Raw genomic sequence first — 15,377 nt, 5'->3', positions numbered from 1 at the left:
ATTTCACAGAAAGAGAGATCCAGCCAAGACTGAGAATCAGAGATACTTCAAAATGTAGATGTTTTTGCTATTCACTATAAGTGCAAATATAAAGCCTGTAATAGTGTCTTTATCTTCCTGGTAGAACTTATGTCAATGAAATATGATACAATTGTGTTACTAAAAGGAATTGCATTACAAAATGTATTTTTCTTTCTGTCTTAACAGACTAACAATGAACTAGTACAGCCAGTAAGTGTATTTTCTAATTTGTTTTATCATATCTACCGTATGTTAAACTAGTACTTTCCATTCACACCAATTCCCCTTTTTTTATAGTTATTGTAGTACTCATTTCTATGTTTTCATCATTTCCATAATTTTTCTTATCTTTTTTTTTTCTCCTTACTTTTCTGTCTGCATAAAGCATGATTCATCAAAAAGTCAGTCATTGTCTAACCTGGCTATGGCTGAGACTCAAACTTGTGGGTCAGCAGAAAATATATCAGAAAATGGTGTAGCTGAGGATAGACTGGGGCTTGAGATTAGAGATGTCAGTGATAGGCAGGAGGTGTCAAATGAAGGTGAATATTCTAATTTTCACCCCTGGGATGAACCAACAGCTTCATCTTTTCAAAAAGAATTATATTCACTGGACTCCAATGAGGAGCAAATTGAGTCGCATGAAGATGAACAGATGATGGATGAAGTGTCAAGTCAGGAGATAGTAACCCCCAGCGCTGATAATGTACTTGAAGATACACAATCTCATGAGGAAGAAAAGGACATAGAAATGGAAAACAATACAACAACATGTCTTGATGTGCATGGAGAAGGACTAACAAAAACAACAGACCTTCAAGAAGAATGTAGTGAGGATGAGCTTGAAGAATATGTTTCTGACACTGATAAAAGCTATGAGGCAGATCACCATGATTTAGCCACCAAAGAAGATGGAAAAGATATAGAGAACACCCAGGTAGAAAGTGAAGTCAATCAAGATTATGCGGGGCATATTAAATGTACATCTTACACAATTAGAGTACATGATAGCGACATAGGATTTCAGGGATGTGACAGTCATTCAGATACTTTGGGGAATGAGTGTTCAAAGGATGACTTTGCACACCTTGATGCAAACAGCTCAGAATGTTTAATGGCTAACAAATCTATTATGGAAGATAATGTTAATGAAATAGAGATAATTAATTCTCAAAGTGAACCCTGCCCTGTTAATATTAACCACCAGAAAGAAAACATTAAAATTGAAGGGGATATAAATGTTTTAGAGGTTGATATTAATAAAAATGTTGACATAGACACTGATCAGATATGGCCACCTAACTGGGAACCAACCTGTACAACAGATTCATGGGGCGAGTCATACCTAACTGATTGCAGAATTCATGAATTCTGGAACCCAGATCAAAGCTCAGAAGTGTCAAATACATTTTGGTTCTCTGAAACCATTGACCACTTTGATTGCAAGGAACATACTTTAGTTACTAGTGATCATGAGACAGAAGGAAGCATGTCCGTGAACGAGGGTTGCAGTAATTGCTATAAAGCAAATAAGGAGATTGATAGCTCCCAATCAAAGTTTCTAATGGGAAACTCAGGAAATCCTAGCTTTGAGCGTTCTTCTAGCCCAAGAGACAATGAGGCCAACAGCTCAGATTTATCAGAAGATGAAATTGCTAACCGGAGATATGGAGTTCTTTACAAGGATATAGAGCATGATAAAGAAGAGGTATCTGCTTTCCCCAGTGTGTAGCTTAGTATAGATAGAATGAGCTCTGTGTTATACTGGACCTTGTGCTTTTCTCCATTATTACCCTATATAGTGATGCAATGTTTCCTCTAGAAAATAAACCCAAATATAATGACACAAAGAAATACTGGAGTGATTTGTGTATGGAAATATGTTATTTCCAATACATATAAACATCAAGATTATTACATGTATTTCTCTTCTGAGACCTAAATACTGTACAGAACTGAAATCAATGGAAATAATGAAATCAATAAACCACCTCCATATAAACTATATAGTGAATACTTTGAGGTTTCTGGGATTATATAATTATTTGTAAAATACTGTATGTAGGTATATAATATTTTTGAATGCTTTGTGGTTCATTTATAAACATGCCAATATGAACCTATATAGTGCATTTTATAATGAAATGCACAAATATACCCATTTGTACTGGAAGTTTATGGATCTGTGCATCAAAATTGTGGTATATGTGGATATTGCTAAATTACCTTCTGGTGGGAGGAGTTTGGTGGAATGGAGCATCCTAGATAAATTCACACAAGGCATACCCATGTTCCTTGTATTAGATTCTTTTTAATATTGGATGCTCAGAAGGTGTGGGAAAGCAGGAGTTATCCCACACTTCCATTGGAAAGGATTTTAACTCTCCAGGCACATGTGATGCACATACAGTAGCAGCATTTACATACACAAAAATAATAACATTATCCAAACACACAAAAAGAACGACAGTCTTTTTGTTTCTGAATCTCAAGTGATGCTTAAGTTTTTTTAGGAGATAAAAGAATATTTTAAATTTACGAAGAGTGTAGGACTTTGAGGTGACTCTTGTCCACTCTCCACTCTTCACAGGTTCATGTATACTCACAATCCTGCAAAAACAGGTACTTCCATTATCGGACAGTTCCCACATACAGTACAGTATATAACTAGGCAGGCAAGTAGACGCACATGTTGAAAGCTAAACATGTGGGCCCTCATTCCGAGTTGTTCGCTCGCTAGCTGCTTTTAGCAACATTGCACATGCTAGGCCGCCGCCTACTGGGAGTGTATCTTAGCTTAGCAGAATAGCGAACGAAAGATTAGCAGAATTGCTACTAAATAATTCCCTGCAGTTTCTGAGTAGCTCCAGACTTACTCCTAGATTGCGATCAGCTCAGTCCATTTAGTTCCTGGTTTGACGTCACAAACACGCCCTGCGTTCGGCCAGCCACTCCCCCGTTCCTCCAGACACTCCCGCGTTTTTGCCTGACACGCCTGCGTTTTTTAGCACACTCCCGGAAAACGCTCAGTTACCACCCAGAAACGCCCCTTTCCTGTCAGTCATTCACCGATCAGCAGTGCGACTGAAAAGCGCCGCAGGATCCACAGCAAATCTACTAAGTTTTTAGTTAAATAACTAAGCGAATGCGCCCTGCGTGCCTTGCGCATGCGCATTTAGCAACAAATCGCAGCATAGCGAAAATAGGCAACGAGTGAACAACTCGGAATGACCACCATTGTGCATCTTTATGTTTGCAATTAGGAAACGACCCTCATCCTGTTTTTAGCCACTCTCCATTACAAACTCCCATATGCAGTTGGAGCAGCAGTATCCCATACTGGCATATGAAGCTATACCAGATAGATATTTCTTCAATTTGTTTATAGGAACTTTATTCCAAGGTCTAAAATAGATAAAGATGAATCAGTTTGATACAGTAGATCAGGGGTGGCTAACCAGTCAAAGGCAAAGAGCCAGAAAAGATCTGTAGTCAAAGGCAAGAACCACTATCATGTGCGCGCCAAAGGCGCGCGTGCAAAAATGGGGGCATGGCCTAGTTGTCACAAAGCCACACCCCATTTTTGTGCACACACCTTTTGGTATGACGTTTGTAGGAGTATGATCTTGTGTCATAACCCCATTTTTAGTCATGTTGTACATTGCCACATACATATAATGCCCCAGTTCAGTGCCACATACAGATAAATGCCAAAAAGTGGGTGCCTCCACAGTGCCAGATACATATATGCCCCCACAGTGCCAGATAAATATATGCCCCCAGTGCCAGATACATATATGCCCCCCAGTGCCAGATACACATGTCCCCACAGTGCCAAATATGCCACCAGTGCCAGATACATATGTCCCCACAGTGCCAGATGTGCCCCCAGTGCCAGATACACATGTCCCCACAGTGCCAGAAATTCCCCCAGTGCCAGATACACATGTTCCCACAGTGCTAGATATGCCCCCAGTGCCAGATACACATGTCCTACCAGTGCCAGATATGCCCCCAGTGCCAGATACACATGTCCCTACAGTGCCAGATATGCCCCCAGTGTCAGATACACATCCCCACAGTGCCAGATACACATGTCCCCACAGGCCAGATATGCCCCCAGTGCCTGATACACATGTCCCCACAGTGCCAGATATGCCCCCAGTTCCAGATACACATATCCCCACAGTGCCAGACACAGCCCGGCACACCACACACACATACATATTTCTAGGTCTCTGGCAGCGGTGACTATCTTCAATTTGGCGCCGGCCCGTGAGCCAATCAGGAGCCTTAGCTGTCGGTCCGCGAGCATTGATTGGCTTACGGGCTGGCGCTGAATTAAAGATAGTCACCGCCGCCAGAGACCTAGAAATATGTATGTGTGTGTGGTGTGCCGTGCTGTGTCGGGTAGCAGTGGCCAGGAGCGGATCGAACCGCATGCGGAGGATGAAAGAGCCGCATGCGGCTCGAGAGCCGCGGGTTGGCCACCACTGCAGTAGATGATGATAATAATAATAATAATAATAATAATAGTTTAATCCATCTTAGCACGATATACTGTAGATTGTTTTTTGTAAAGTGTTTATAGGGTTAAAGCAATTAGAAATCCACATCTTAACAGAACGAAATTGCAGTATTCTACATAGTGAAACAACTTAAAGGGCTCTTCATTATTTTACAAAAATGTATTAAAAATCCCCTCCCTGTCCCATATCAGTATTTTAGCGGGGATCTCCCTTTTGACCCCTACCATTCACCTTTATTAGCAGGGTCCTGGCATTTACCTACAGCCAGGATCTCTGTTGCTCGCCTCATAGACATGTTTCATCATGCGGCTGCAATCTATTTCCCAGCACCGCAGCCACAGTGTCACATCTTCAGAAAGTTACATAGGAGACTCTGTGCTAGACAGGGGCTCCTCGAGGGTCCTATGTTGCAGCCGATGGCGCATCATTGGTGGAGAGATCAGATCCACCAGTGCACTTGAACATTGCTCTGATATGCAAAGTGGGTGTCCTAGGGTTTGTGAACCCCGTTGCACGTTAATGCACGATGGGGATGCTTAAGCTCCTATCGCAGCCGCTGAATCAGGCCCAGTAACACCCAGTCTCTGCTTCAGCTATGGGCACATAAAGAACTTGTTGAGCAAATAATTATGATAAATCAATAAATAGAAATGCATTCTGGAATCTTTTTAATTTTCATCTTCATATATATTCGAAAGAGCAAATATCAGTGTACACTGCGTGATGGTAAATAGGAACAGTGTTATGTGTGAAATGCACTCACCCATGCTAAGTGACAACTTCTCTTCAATGTTAACATTGTTATACGCCTATAGAACCTGGGAGCTCCAAGGAAAATTCCACTAGGTGGTCACGCTTGTTTCGGTGGTGGTATAATCCCCAAACCAGAGAAAGATGACAACAATAGTGTACAGTATACGGGGTGAGAGATAAATATCATTGTGTAAAGTTGCACTTACATTACCTGTAATAGGTGTCAGATTCACTTTGGACAATCTTATTCAGATGTTTACAATGGATAGATAATAAAAAAAAATATTTTGTTATTTAATGGATGCCAATAAAACAAGTGTTTGGTTCTCGTACAACAATTGATATTTGGCCTATCGGAGATAACCAGACCTTATTTAGAAGACCTGATTCAAGGATCTCTGTCACCTCTTCTTTCCCCGTCTCCGCTCTATTTTTATCACTGTCCCCTTCCCCCACTACCATCTCTAATCTCTGACCCCCCACCCAAATCTCCCTCTCTTTCAGCTCAAATGCTTCCCCATCACCCTCTCATCGCTGTCCCTTCTCCCCTACTGTCATCAGGTGGGGGGTTCACAGAGAGAGGGGAGGTTGATTGCGGAGGGACAGCTGGGGACATCGGCCCCAGGAGCTAACAGAACTCAGTGAACTGTCCTCTGCATTAGTACAGTGCTAGGGGAAGAAGAGAGGCTGTTTGTCTTTCATGCAGTCAGTGATAGCTGTGAGGATAGTGGAGGGTGGGGCATGTATTCATACAAACGTTACTATATTTTTGGAATCATATATCACTCCAGAATTATTATTCCGGTTCCAGCGTAGGACATTGGAGTTAAGATTATCTAAAGTGAGCATTTTACACAATCCACTATACCATCTACCATCATGCAGTGTACACTACTGTTCTCCCTGTTTTGCTTTTTGGATACACATGGAAATGGGAATTTAAATATTCAATAATATCCCTGTACATTCATTTCAATATAGCCTCAACAAGATCTGAATACACAGGAACACTTTGTATCCAGTATGCATCTCTAAGGTTTCAGAAAGACTTTTTTTTATGTACATTACTGATATTCTATATTCACTGGTAATATAAAACAAATATAGTTATTGTTAAAACTCCTGCATAAAAGCAGCAATATACAATCATCAATCACAAAAAAAAACTGGTAGGGCCATAAACTAATGCACAACCTTTCACGTGGCCTCTGCTACAAGGTAGATCTGCACATGTGAATAAAAGACCAAGCTAAAGTACAAGACTTTCAGTAACAATATAAAAATATATATTTTTTGAAAGTAAAGTTAATTAAATAGGAATTTCTTGAAGTACAGTAGAAATGAAAATGGTTACCTGCAGCACCTCATTAAGCTGTCATACAAATTACAGTTCATACTGTATATCCAATTCCATTCCGTTAGGGTCTTCTAGATGTATAATCTGGTCATTATCACACACATTGCTGACAATTTGTCCTCTTTGCTTGTACTGTATGATCTCGTTTCATTAATGACTGTTTACATTTCTAACAATCTGATGCTTAATTTCTTTCAGGCTTCCAGTGGTGCATTTAATGGATTCACACAGGTGAGATGAAGCTTCAGGCTAACATGAAAACATTTCTCAGCAATTACGACTAAACCTTGAACATAAAAATTAGGATACAGTTAGTTAGTAATATGAATTATAAATAAAGCATTAGAAGTAAAATAGAAAACACCTGCTCTAGTGCTAGTGCTAGTGCTATGCATATATATTTAAATCATCTTATCACTTAGCAACAGGTTCAATTATTTGAGTGGTCCCTGAACACAATAAAATAAATAAGTAACATTATAAATAGAGATGAGCGGGTTCAGCTCCCCGGGAACCGAATCCCCCCCCCCCCCCCCCGAACTTTGCAATCCGAGATGGGATCCGAGCTGGCTCAGGTTTTCCCACCCGCCTCGATGATGTCATCGAGGCAAAATGTCATCATCCCGCTGTCGGATTTTCGTGGGGTACCCTGTCTCCTGTATAAGTCCCAGAGTACCCTGTCTGCTGTATAAGTCCAGGGATGCCTTGTCAGCCATATCAGTCTGGGGGTGCCCTGTCTGCCATATCAGTCCAGGGGTGCTGCTAAGTCTGTCGTATAAGTCCAGGGGTGCTGCTAAGTCTGCTGTATCAGTCCAGGGGTGCCTGTTAGCTGTATAAGTTCAGGGGTGCGATGTCTGCCATATCAGTCCAGGGGTGTTGCTAAGTATGCCGTATCAGTCATGGGGTGATGCTAAGTCTGCTGTATTAGTCCAGGGGTGCCCTGTCTGCTGTATAAGTCCAGGGTTGGCATGTCTGCTGTATCAGCCAGGGGTGCTCTGTCTGTTGTATCTGAAAGGGGTGATCTGTCTGTCCATCCAGGGGCTCTGCCTCAGTGTCAAATTAAAATAATTAAAGCTAAAAGGAAATAGCCTAAAATTCTAATTATTAACTGTTTTTGTTTGTTTGTGCTGTACCCCAGTGTACTATACAATTTTTATTTTATTTTCACAAGTACTGTAACACTGCCGGTCAGACCGCAGTATAGTATTTCCTACACGTATTGTGCGACGCTGTCGGTGAAGTCAACCGCAGTGTGTAATTATTATTATATACATTTCTGACTCATTTGTGCGATGCTGTCGATGAAGTCAACCGCAGTTTGTAATTATTATTACATACATTTCTGACTCATTTGTGTGACTCTGTAAGTGAAGTCAACCACAGTGTGTAATTATTTATTATATATATTTTTGACTAATTTGTACGATGTTGTCGGTGAAGGTCAACTCCACTTTATGTTGATAGAAATGGAGGCTACTACTAGTTCTGAAGCTGCTGCCAATAGTCATTACATTGACAATGCAGGTCCGTCAACATCATCTGCTGAGGCAGATGCCCAGGGACAAAGAGGGCTTAGGCCAGGGTATGGAAAATCATTTAATTTTAGAGTGGTAAAGAAATAAAATCAAAAGGAAAGTTAGCTGCAGAGGCAGTAAGACAAACTACTCATTCAGAATCAGAACCATCAGACATTCTTGAGGAATTTTTAGGGGTGTACACGTCAGCTGACATTTCTCACGCTGTCCTCATAGAGAAGCCTCTTTCACCTCCTTCCACAATTTCTGAACCATCTGTACATGTGGGGAGCAGTACAAGTAAAGATGGTGATGATGAATCTTATGAGGAGGACATAATACAAATTGAAGATTCGTGTGTGGAAGTGGGACAGGATGAGGGGGATATGTGTGTACTGTCTGACAGTGAGGATGTTGATTATGATGATGTTTGTATAAGTCAGCTACCATTGGCTGCAGTTGTTGACCTTGATAAAAAGAAAGCCATTGCGATGCCTGGGCATAAGACCAAAAAAGCCACCTCTTGGGTGTGGGTTATTTTTACTCCAATACTGACAATATTTATGAAAGCATCTGCTCCATTTGTGAGGCCAAATTTAGTAGAGGTAGGAACATTAGCCATCTAGGCATCTCCTCCATGTTACATCATTTGTGGCAAAGACATTAAATTTATTGTACAATATTATAATGCAATTAACACCTCATCATCAACATCCTCACAGTAATTCTTAACGGAGCAAGTCCTTCTAAAAAATTGTTTTGTGGGGGCCCAAACAAACCAATAATTTCAGCCACAAGTGACGGTCCCTGTCGCTGAAATGATTGGTTTGTTAAACTGTGCATGTCCTGTTTAATATATATAACATAAGGATGGGTGGAAGGGCCCAAGGACAATTCCATCTTGCACCTTATTTCTTTGCGTTATATGCTCTTTGGAGCATTTTTAGGGCATAGTTTCTAAAACTGCCATCCTGTCTGTCACTGCAGTGCCACTCCTAGATGTGCCAGGTTTTTGCCACCCACTTTTGTCGCTTAGCTTAGACATCCAGCTACTTTGGTGCAACCTTTTGGCCTAAACTGGATAAAAACAATATTTTGAGCTGTGAGGTGTTCAAAATAGACTGGAAATGAGTGGAAATGAATGTTATTGAGGTTAATAATACTGTAGGAACAAAAACAGGCACACATTCTGTGATTTTAGATGTTTTTATGATAAAAAAAAAAAAATTAGGACCAAAACCAAAACACACAAGGGCGGTTTTGGCAAAACCAAGCCAAAACCAAAACAACACAAAAAAAACAAAACCTCAAAAATGTCCAGGCGCACATCTCTAATTATAAATGACAGTATAAAACCTATGATGATTATAGTTTGGTACAAAATGCAGTGCCGGATTTCCCACTAGGCATGTTAGTCACCTGCTGGCTGCGGCATGGCAGGCACCTCCCCTCCCTCCTCGTTTGATCTTTTTTGTAATACTGTCCATCAGTGGTGACAGCCAGCCCAAGATCAGCAGCTGCTTCGATGGGAGGGAGGGGGGTCACGGGTTGTGAAGAGTTGCAGGTGGTGAGGGGAGGTGTAGAGGTTACCTGCTGCTGGGTCCCAGAATGGAGGCTTCCTGAATGGGGAGGAGCCAGAGACTGCTATGTTTATACAAAGCCTATCAGAGCTCTGCATCTGTGATTCATTACCCTGGCCCACTCCCATGAATCAGAGCCCTAGCAGCTCTTGAATCATGTCTCTCGGGTGCAGCTGCCTGTGATGGAGGAGGGGGATGGAGACCTAACGGTAAAGGGGAGAAGGGGAGGGGGTGCAATAATGTAATGCCTAGAGGCAGCCAGAACCTTAAATACACCACTGACCAACTGAATGATCAAATATTTTCCATTTAAACTTGTAATACATCACACACATCTCAGAAGAATCACATGCAAAGTTTACAGCTAAGATTAAAGGGTGGATTTACTAAAGCCTTGAAAACAGACAAGTGGTGGTGTTGCCTGTAGCAACCAATCAGATTGCAGCTATTACTACTCTGTGGCATGCTAGAAAATGATAAACATAATCTGTTTGGTAGCTATGGGCAACACCACCACTTGTCTGTTTTAGAAGCTTTAGTAAATCTTCCCATAAGTGTAAAACCAAAGTCATCCTCCCTGTTGACACCATTGTTACCTACCCCTCCACTACCTCATGAAAATAAGAAGTCTTTGATCAAACTGCTTTCTTCTCAAACAAGCACCGCAATTATATATGTATTCACAGTGCAGGGCCGGATTTTAGGTTGTGGGGGCCCCCGGGGCAACAAAGTTGTGGAACCCTACCCATACAACTGCTGCTGGGGGAGGGGGGAAATCAGGCAGAGATCTTTAACTGGCTCATACACACACCTCCCCCCCACACACACGCACACAAACACACACCTCTGCTCTTCTTGCTGCTGCCGCCATAGAAGTTAGCTACCAGGCTCCCTGCTCTCACCTCAGTCCGTGTTGCACCATCAGCGCTGGAGGAGTGTGGGGAGGAGATTTGTGTGCATGTTTATTTTGTGTGTATTCCATGCGCAGTACGGGTTTGCATGTTTTGCACAAAACCAAATGTACTGAAACTTCAACTCTACATGAGCACCAAAATGTAATTGTTTATTCAAGGTGCATTATAGAATGGTAACCAATGTTTTTTACAGAGGGGTAGATGTATGATGGTTTGTTATGGGGGAGAAGTGGTATCAGCGCACGTTATGTGCACTGATACTGCTTCTCCCCCATGTATGACTGTGGTGATATGTGGCAAGTGATAGCACACCGATGTGCGGGGCAGTTCCAGAGTGGTCATTGTCACTCACTATTTCGACACCTGCAGCTATCGATTTCGGCAGCTGCAGGTGTCGTTGCCACATTGACAGCCACTGCAGTGTCTGCTATGGCTGCTGACTCTGGGCTGCACACAGTAGATGTCGCTATAATAGCGAGATCTCACGCATGCCCACTGGAGCAGGCCAGGGGGAGGCTGATGTGCTGTGGAGGCTGACAGGGATCGCCGAAGGGAGGAGGTTTTCACTCTGACCACTCCAGCAAACAAGATGTTCATACATCTTATTGCTATTGCGTCCTGCTTCTCCTTGGTACAGAGGTGAAGCAGAAAGAGAAATACCATCACGATCAGTGCCTGGTAATACATCTACCCCACTTTTAAAGATATGCATGCTTAAGCACAGGTGACTTGATTAGTACTTCAGTCACTTTGATTTAACCATCTGGACTTAATCATGGATATCTTTAAAACCTGGACCTGTTTGTGAAACTCTGCCTTAGTAAACAGTTATCTCAATAGCTACTTATTGCCCTCTTTACTTATTGCCTTCTGTAGATATTTTTTAAAGAATTTGTCAAGCCAAAATAAAATATGTAGCCTATAAATAAGAGCAAGTAAATGGTAGTATAGCGCCATAATGGGTTACACCTCTGCTGTAAGCTCCATCACTGTCACCTGGATCATTACTGAACAGCGTACCTTTCACTCTTATCAATGTTCACATAACAAAGTGACAGCCTGTTTATTGTGTTATTGATTAACTCCATGAGGTTATATGTATTCCTAGGCTGAAGCTCACACATCCCTCTTCACAATGCAAGAAGAACAAAGTGGCAGTGAAGTGATGGTAAGTTATCTTTTTATGAAATCCTATATTAAAGAAATGTAAATATCTTTTTATTTAAGTATCTGGTACACTTGCTGTGAGTGCATGCAAAGCACAACACTAAAGGAATGCCATACAGTACATTACAGTTTTGTAGATGACAAGTAAGGTCATTTGGTGAGTCAGGGTGTTAACGTCCCCATACATCAGGATCCCGTTTCCCTGATCTGATGGCACTCCCGATTGGATCCGCTGATCATCGGCCATCGATGATCAGCGCTCCGTCAGGAAATCTGGGAAATTCTTCACGTTAAAAAGCCCTGATTTGCTGATCCTGACCGTTTTCGGTCGGAATTAGGTAAACAAGATTTTTAAACATGTTTAGTATTCCTGATTCCCGACCTGGCTGTCAGGGGATCTGGAAATTTTGTCAACCCACTGCTGATGTATAGGGCTTTTACTCTCCACAGGATGTATCACTGTAATTAGTAGTAATAAAAATGTTTTACTCCTGGTATAATTACTCCATAGAAGTATTACAGCCATGCCAACCCATTTGATTTTAGAAACAGATTTTCTTGTACAATATGTGTAAGTGTAGTAATAGGGCCTTTTGTTTAGTCACCTTAGTTAAACTGCTAGCCCATGAAAGATTAAAAATCACAAACTATTGCCATAATAGGGGCTACAAATTATATAGGATATTCTGTCATCAAATATTGGGGCCCATTTATCAACGAGTGTTAAAACTTGTTGTGAATGCTAAAACTGGTTGCATATGATAAATGGGGCTCCAGCCAATCAGCTCCCAGCTGTCATTCTTCAAACATATGAAAGTTAGGAGCTGATTGGCTTGAGCAACATTTATCATACATAACGAGTTTTATCATTCACAATGAGTTTTATCACTCATTGATAAATGAGCCCCATTGTCTCGTACATTGAAGGGTTAATACTAAATATAATTTCATTCAGTTAGTACATATTTTATATTGTGACAAAATAAGGTGGAGTCAGATGTAGCTGCCCCTGTGGAAACTAAGGCTGAAGAGGCACAATCTACCTCTGATCTTCCTCTTGAGGACACTAAAGTTGAGGAGCAAACAGAACTAGTAGAAAAGACAATGGTGAGTTACTGCAGAAGAAATATCAGCTCATATACTCCATTCCATCATATTCCATCCCAATATCGTTCCATGGCTTTACCTCATCGCATCTCCAGCGCAATCATTTTGTCGGTTGCTTAATGTGAGGTAGGAGAAATGCATGTTAAATGACAATAGAAATATAGCAGCTGTAGCCAATGGTTGCTTACTGTATTTGATTGAATACACCACAAACCTGAAATAAGGGTATTGATTAATCCACATTCATATACTAATTAACAGTAGAAATTAAATTAAACGTCTAACTTAAATATGATGTTGACTCTGCTTTTTCTAACTATCCCAACCATTTGCTTACCTACATTGACCGGCAATAGGATTGATTGTTGCTACAGTTCATCCTTGGTAAATTACATTCCCCACTTTTTATGCAGTAAATGACATTGTGAAGTTATAGTGCAGCAAAGAGTAGACTGCTTTTGGGGACATTATAGGATGACCAGGTAATGAGACCAAAACTGTGGTGTATGGTGCCCGCTTGTTTTACTGTTTTGTCTCTTCATTATGGTACCCACTGCGCATGCCTTCAGTAGTTTTTATGATTTGGCAGATTTTACCAATTAACTACGTACTAGTCTAGAACACTTTTGCACTGAATTGAGTTAGTGGACTGAGCATGTTTGTTATGCAGAAATGTACAAAATCACACAAGTGCAAATGGTACTTTGTTGTAGCAAAAGGCATAAATTAAGGCACAACCATTGTTCCACTTACATACTTTTTCTAGCCATTTGCCATAGGGTAATTGTTTATGAGTATTTAAGGAGCCAGGTAGGCAAGGTAAGTTTGATGGTGGATTTTTGGTGGCTTGTGCACTTTGGGGGTAATTCAGACCTGATCGCTCGCTAGCGTTTTTTGCAGAGCTGCGATCAGGTCAGAACTGCGCATACGTATGTCCTGCAATGCGCAGGCGTGTTGCACGGGTACAAAGCGGATTGTTGCTGTGCATTGGGTTTTACGAGGAATCCATTCGCACAGCCGATCACAATGACATTGACAGGAAGAAGGCTCTTTGTGAGTGGCAACTGACCGTTTTCAGGGAGTGGTTGGAAAAATGCAGGCATGTCCAAGTGTTTGCAGGGTGGGTGTCTGACGTTAGTTCCGGCCCCGGACAGGCTGAAGTGACCGCAGCGGCTGAGTAAGTCCTGGGCAACTCAGAAACTGCACAAAGTTTTTTTGTACCGTTCGGCTGCACATGCGATCGCACACTTGCACAGCTAAAATACACTCCCCGGTGGGCGGCGCCTATGCGAACGCAAGACTGCAAAAAACAGCTAGCGAGCGATCAGGTCTGAATTACCGCCTTTATACATTTGCTGTGCCTCTTGAGGGAGGTCTTAACTAGGGGCCTAATTAAGACCTGATCGCAGCAGCAAATTTGTTAGCTAATGGGCAAAACCATGTGCACTGCAGGGAGGGCAGATGTAACATGTGCAGAGAGAGTTAGATTTGGGTGGGTTATATTGTTTCTGTACAGGGTAAATACTGGCTGATTTAATTTTTCCACTGCAATTTAGATTCAGTTTAAACACACCCCACCCAAATCTAACTCTCTCTCTGCACATGTTATATCTGCCACACCTGCAGTGCATATGGGGGGTCATTCCGACATGATCGCACGCTGCCCTTTTTTCGCAGCGCAGCCATCAGGTCACTACTGCGCATGCGTATGCACCGCAATACTCAGGCGCGTCGTAAGGGTACAAAGCGGATCGTTGCTGTGCAATGGATTTAACAAAGAATCCATTCACACAGCCGATCGCAAGGAGATTGGCAGGAAGAAGGTGTTTATGGGTTCAACTGACTGTTTTCTGGGAGTGGTTGGAAAAACGCAGGCGTGTCCAAGCGTTTGCAGGGCGGGTGTCTGACGTCAATTCTGGGATCGGACAGGCTGAAGTGATCGCAAGGGCTGAGTAAGTTCTGAGCTACTCAGAAACTGCACAAACTATTTTTGTACCACTTGGCTGCACATGCGGTTGCACAGCAAATACACACTCCCCAGTGGGCGGTGACTATGCGTTCGCACGGCTGCAAAAAGTAGCTAGCGAGCGATCAACTCGGAATGAACCCCATGGTTTTGCTTATTAGCTAACAAATTTGCTGCTGCGATCAGGTCTGAAATAGGCCTCTAGTTAGGACCTTCCTCGAGAGGCACAGCAAATGTATAAAGTACACAAAACACCAAAAATCCAGCATCAAACTTACCTTGCCTACCTGGCTCCTTAAATACTCATAAACAATTACCCTATGGCAAATGCCTAGTAAAAGTATGTAAGTGGAACAGTGGTTGTGCCTTAATTTATGCCTTTTGATAGTACATAGTACCATTTGCACTTGTGTGATTTTGTACATTTCTGCATAACAAACATGCTCAGTCCACTAACTCAAATCAATGC

General features: G+C 41.9%; 1 protein-coding gene across 1 annotated transcript in view; it reads left to right on the top strand.

Moving 5' to 3' along the window:
• Positions 1 to 15,377, top strand: part of AMPH (amphiphysin) — a 418,422-nt gene that overhangs the window by 378,306 nt on the left and 24,739 nt on the right. Inside the window, exons 14-17 of the mRNA XM_063922528.1 lie at positions 208 to 231; positions 6,859 to 6,891; positions 11,777 to 11,836; positions 12,823 to 12,942. Of these exons, the coding sequence (XP_063778598.1) occupies positions 208 to 231; positions 6,859 to 6,891; positions 11,777 to 11,836; positions 12,823 to 12,942 (237 nt within the window). The remainder of the gene's footprint in view (positions 1 to 207; positions 232 to 6,858; positions 6,892 to 11,776; positions 11,837 to 12,822; positions 12,943 to 15,377) is intronic.

The sequence above is a fragment of the Pseudophryne corroboree genome, chromosome 5 (genome assembly GCF_028390025.1).
Source record: "Pseudophryne corroboree isolate aPseCor3 chromosome 5, aPseCor3.hap2, whole genome shotgun sequence".
NCBI classification, from domain to species: Eukaryota; Metazoa; Chordata; class Amphibia; order Anura; family Myobatrachidae; genus Pseudophryne; species Pseudophryne corroboree.
The sequence above is the reverse complement of the archived record's forward strand: the minus strand, read 5'-3'. Positions and strand labels throughout refer to the sequence as shown.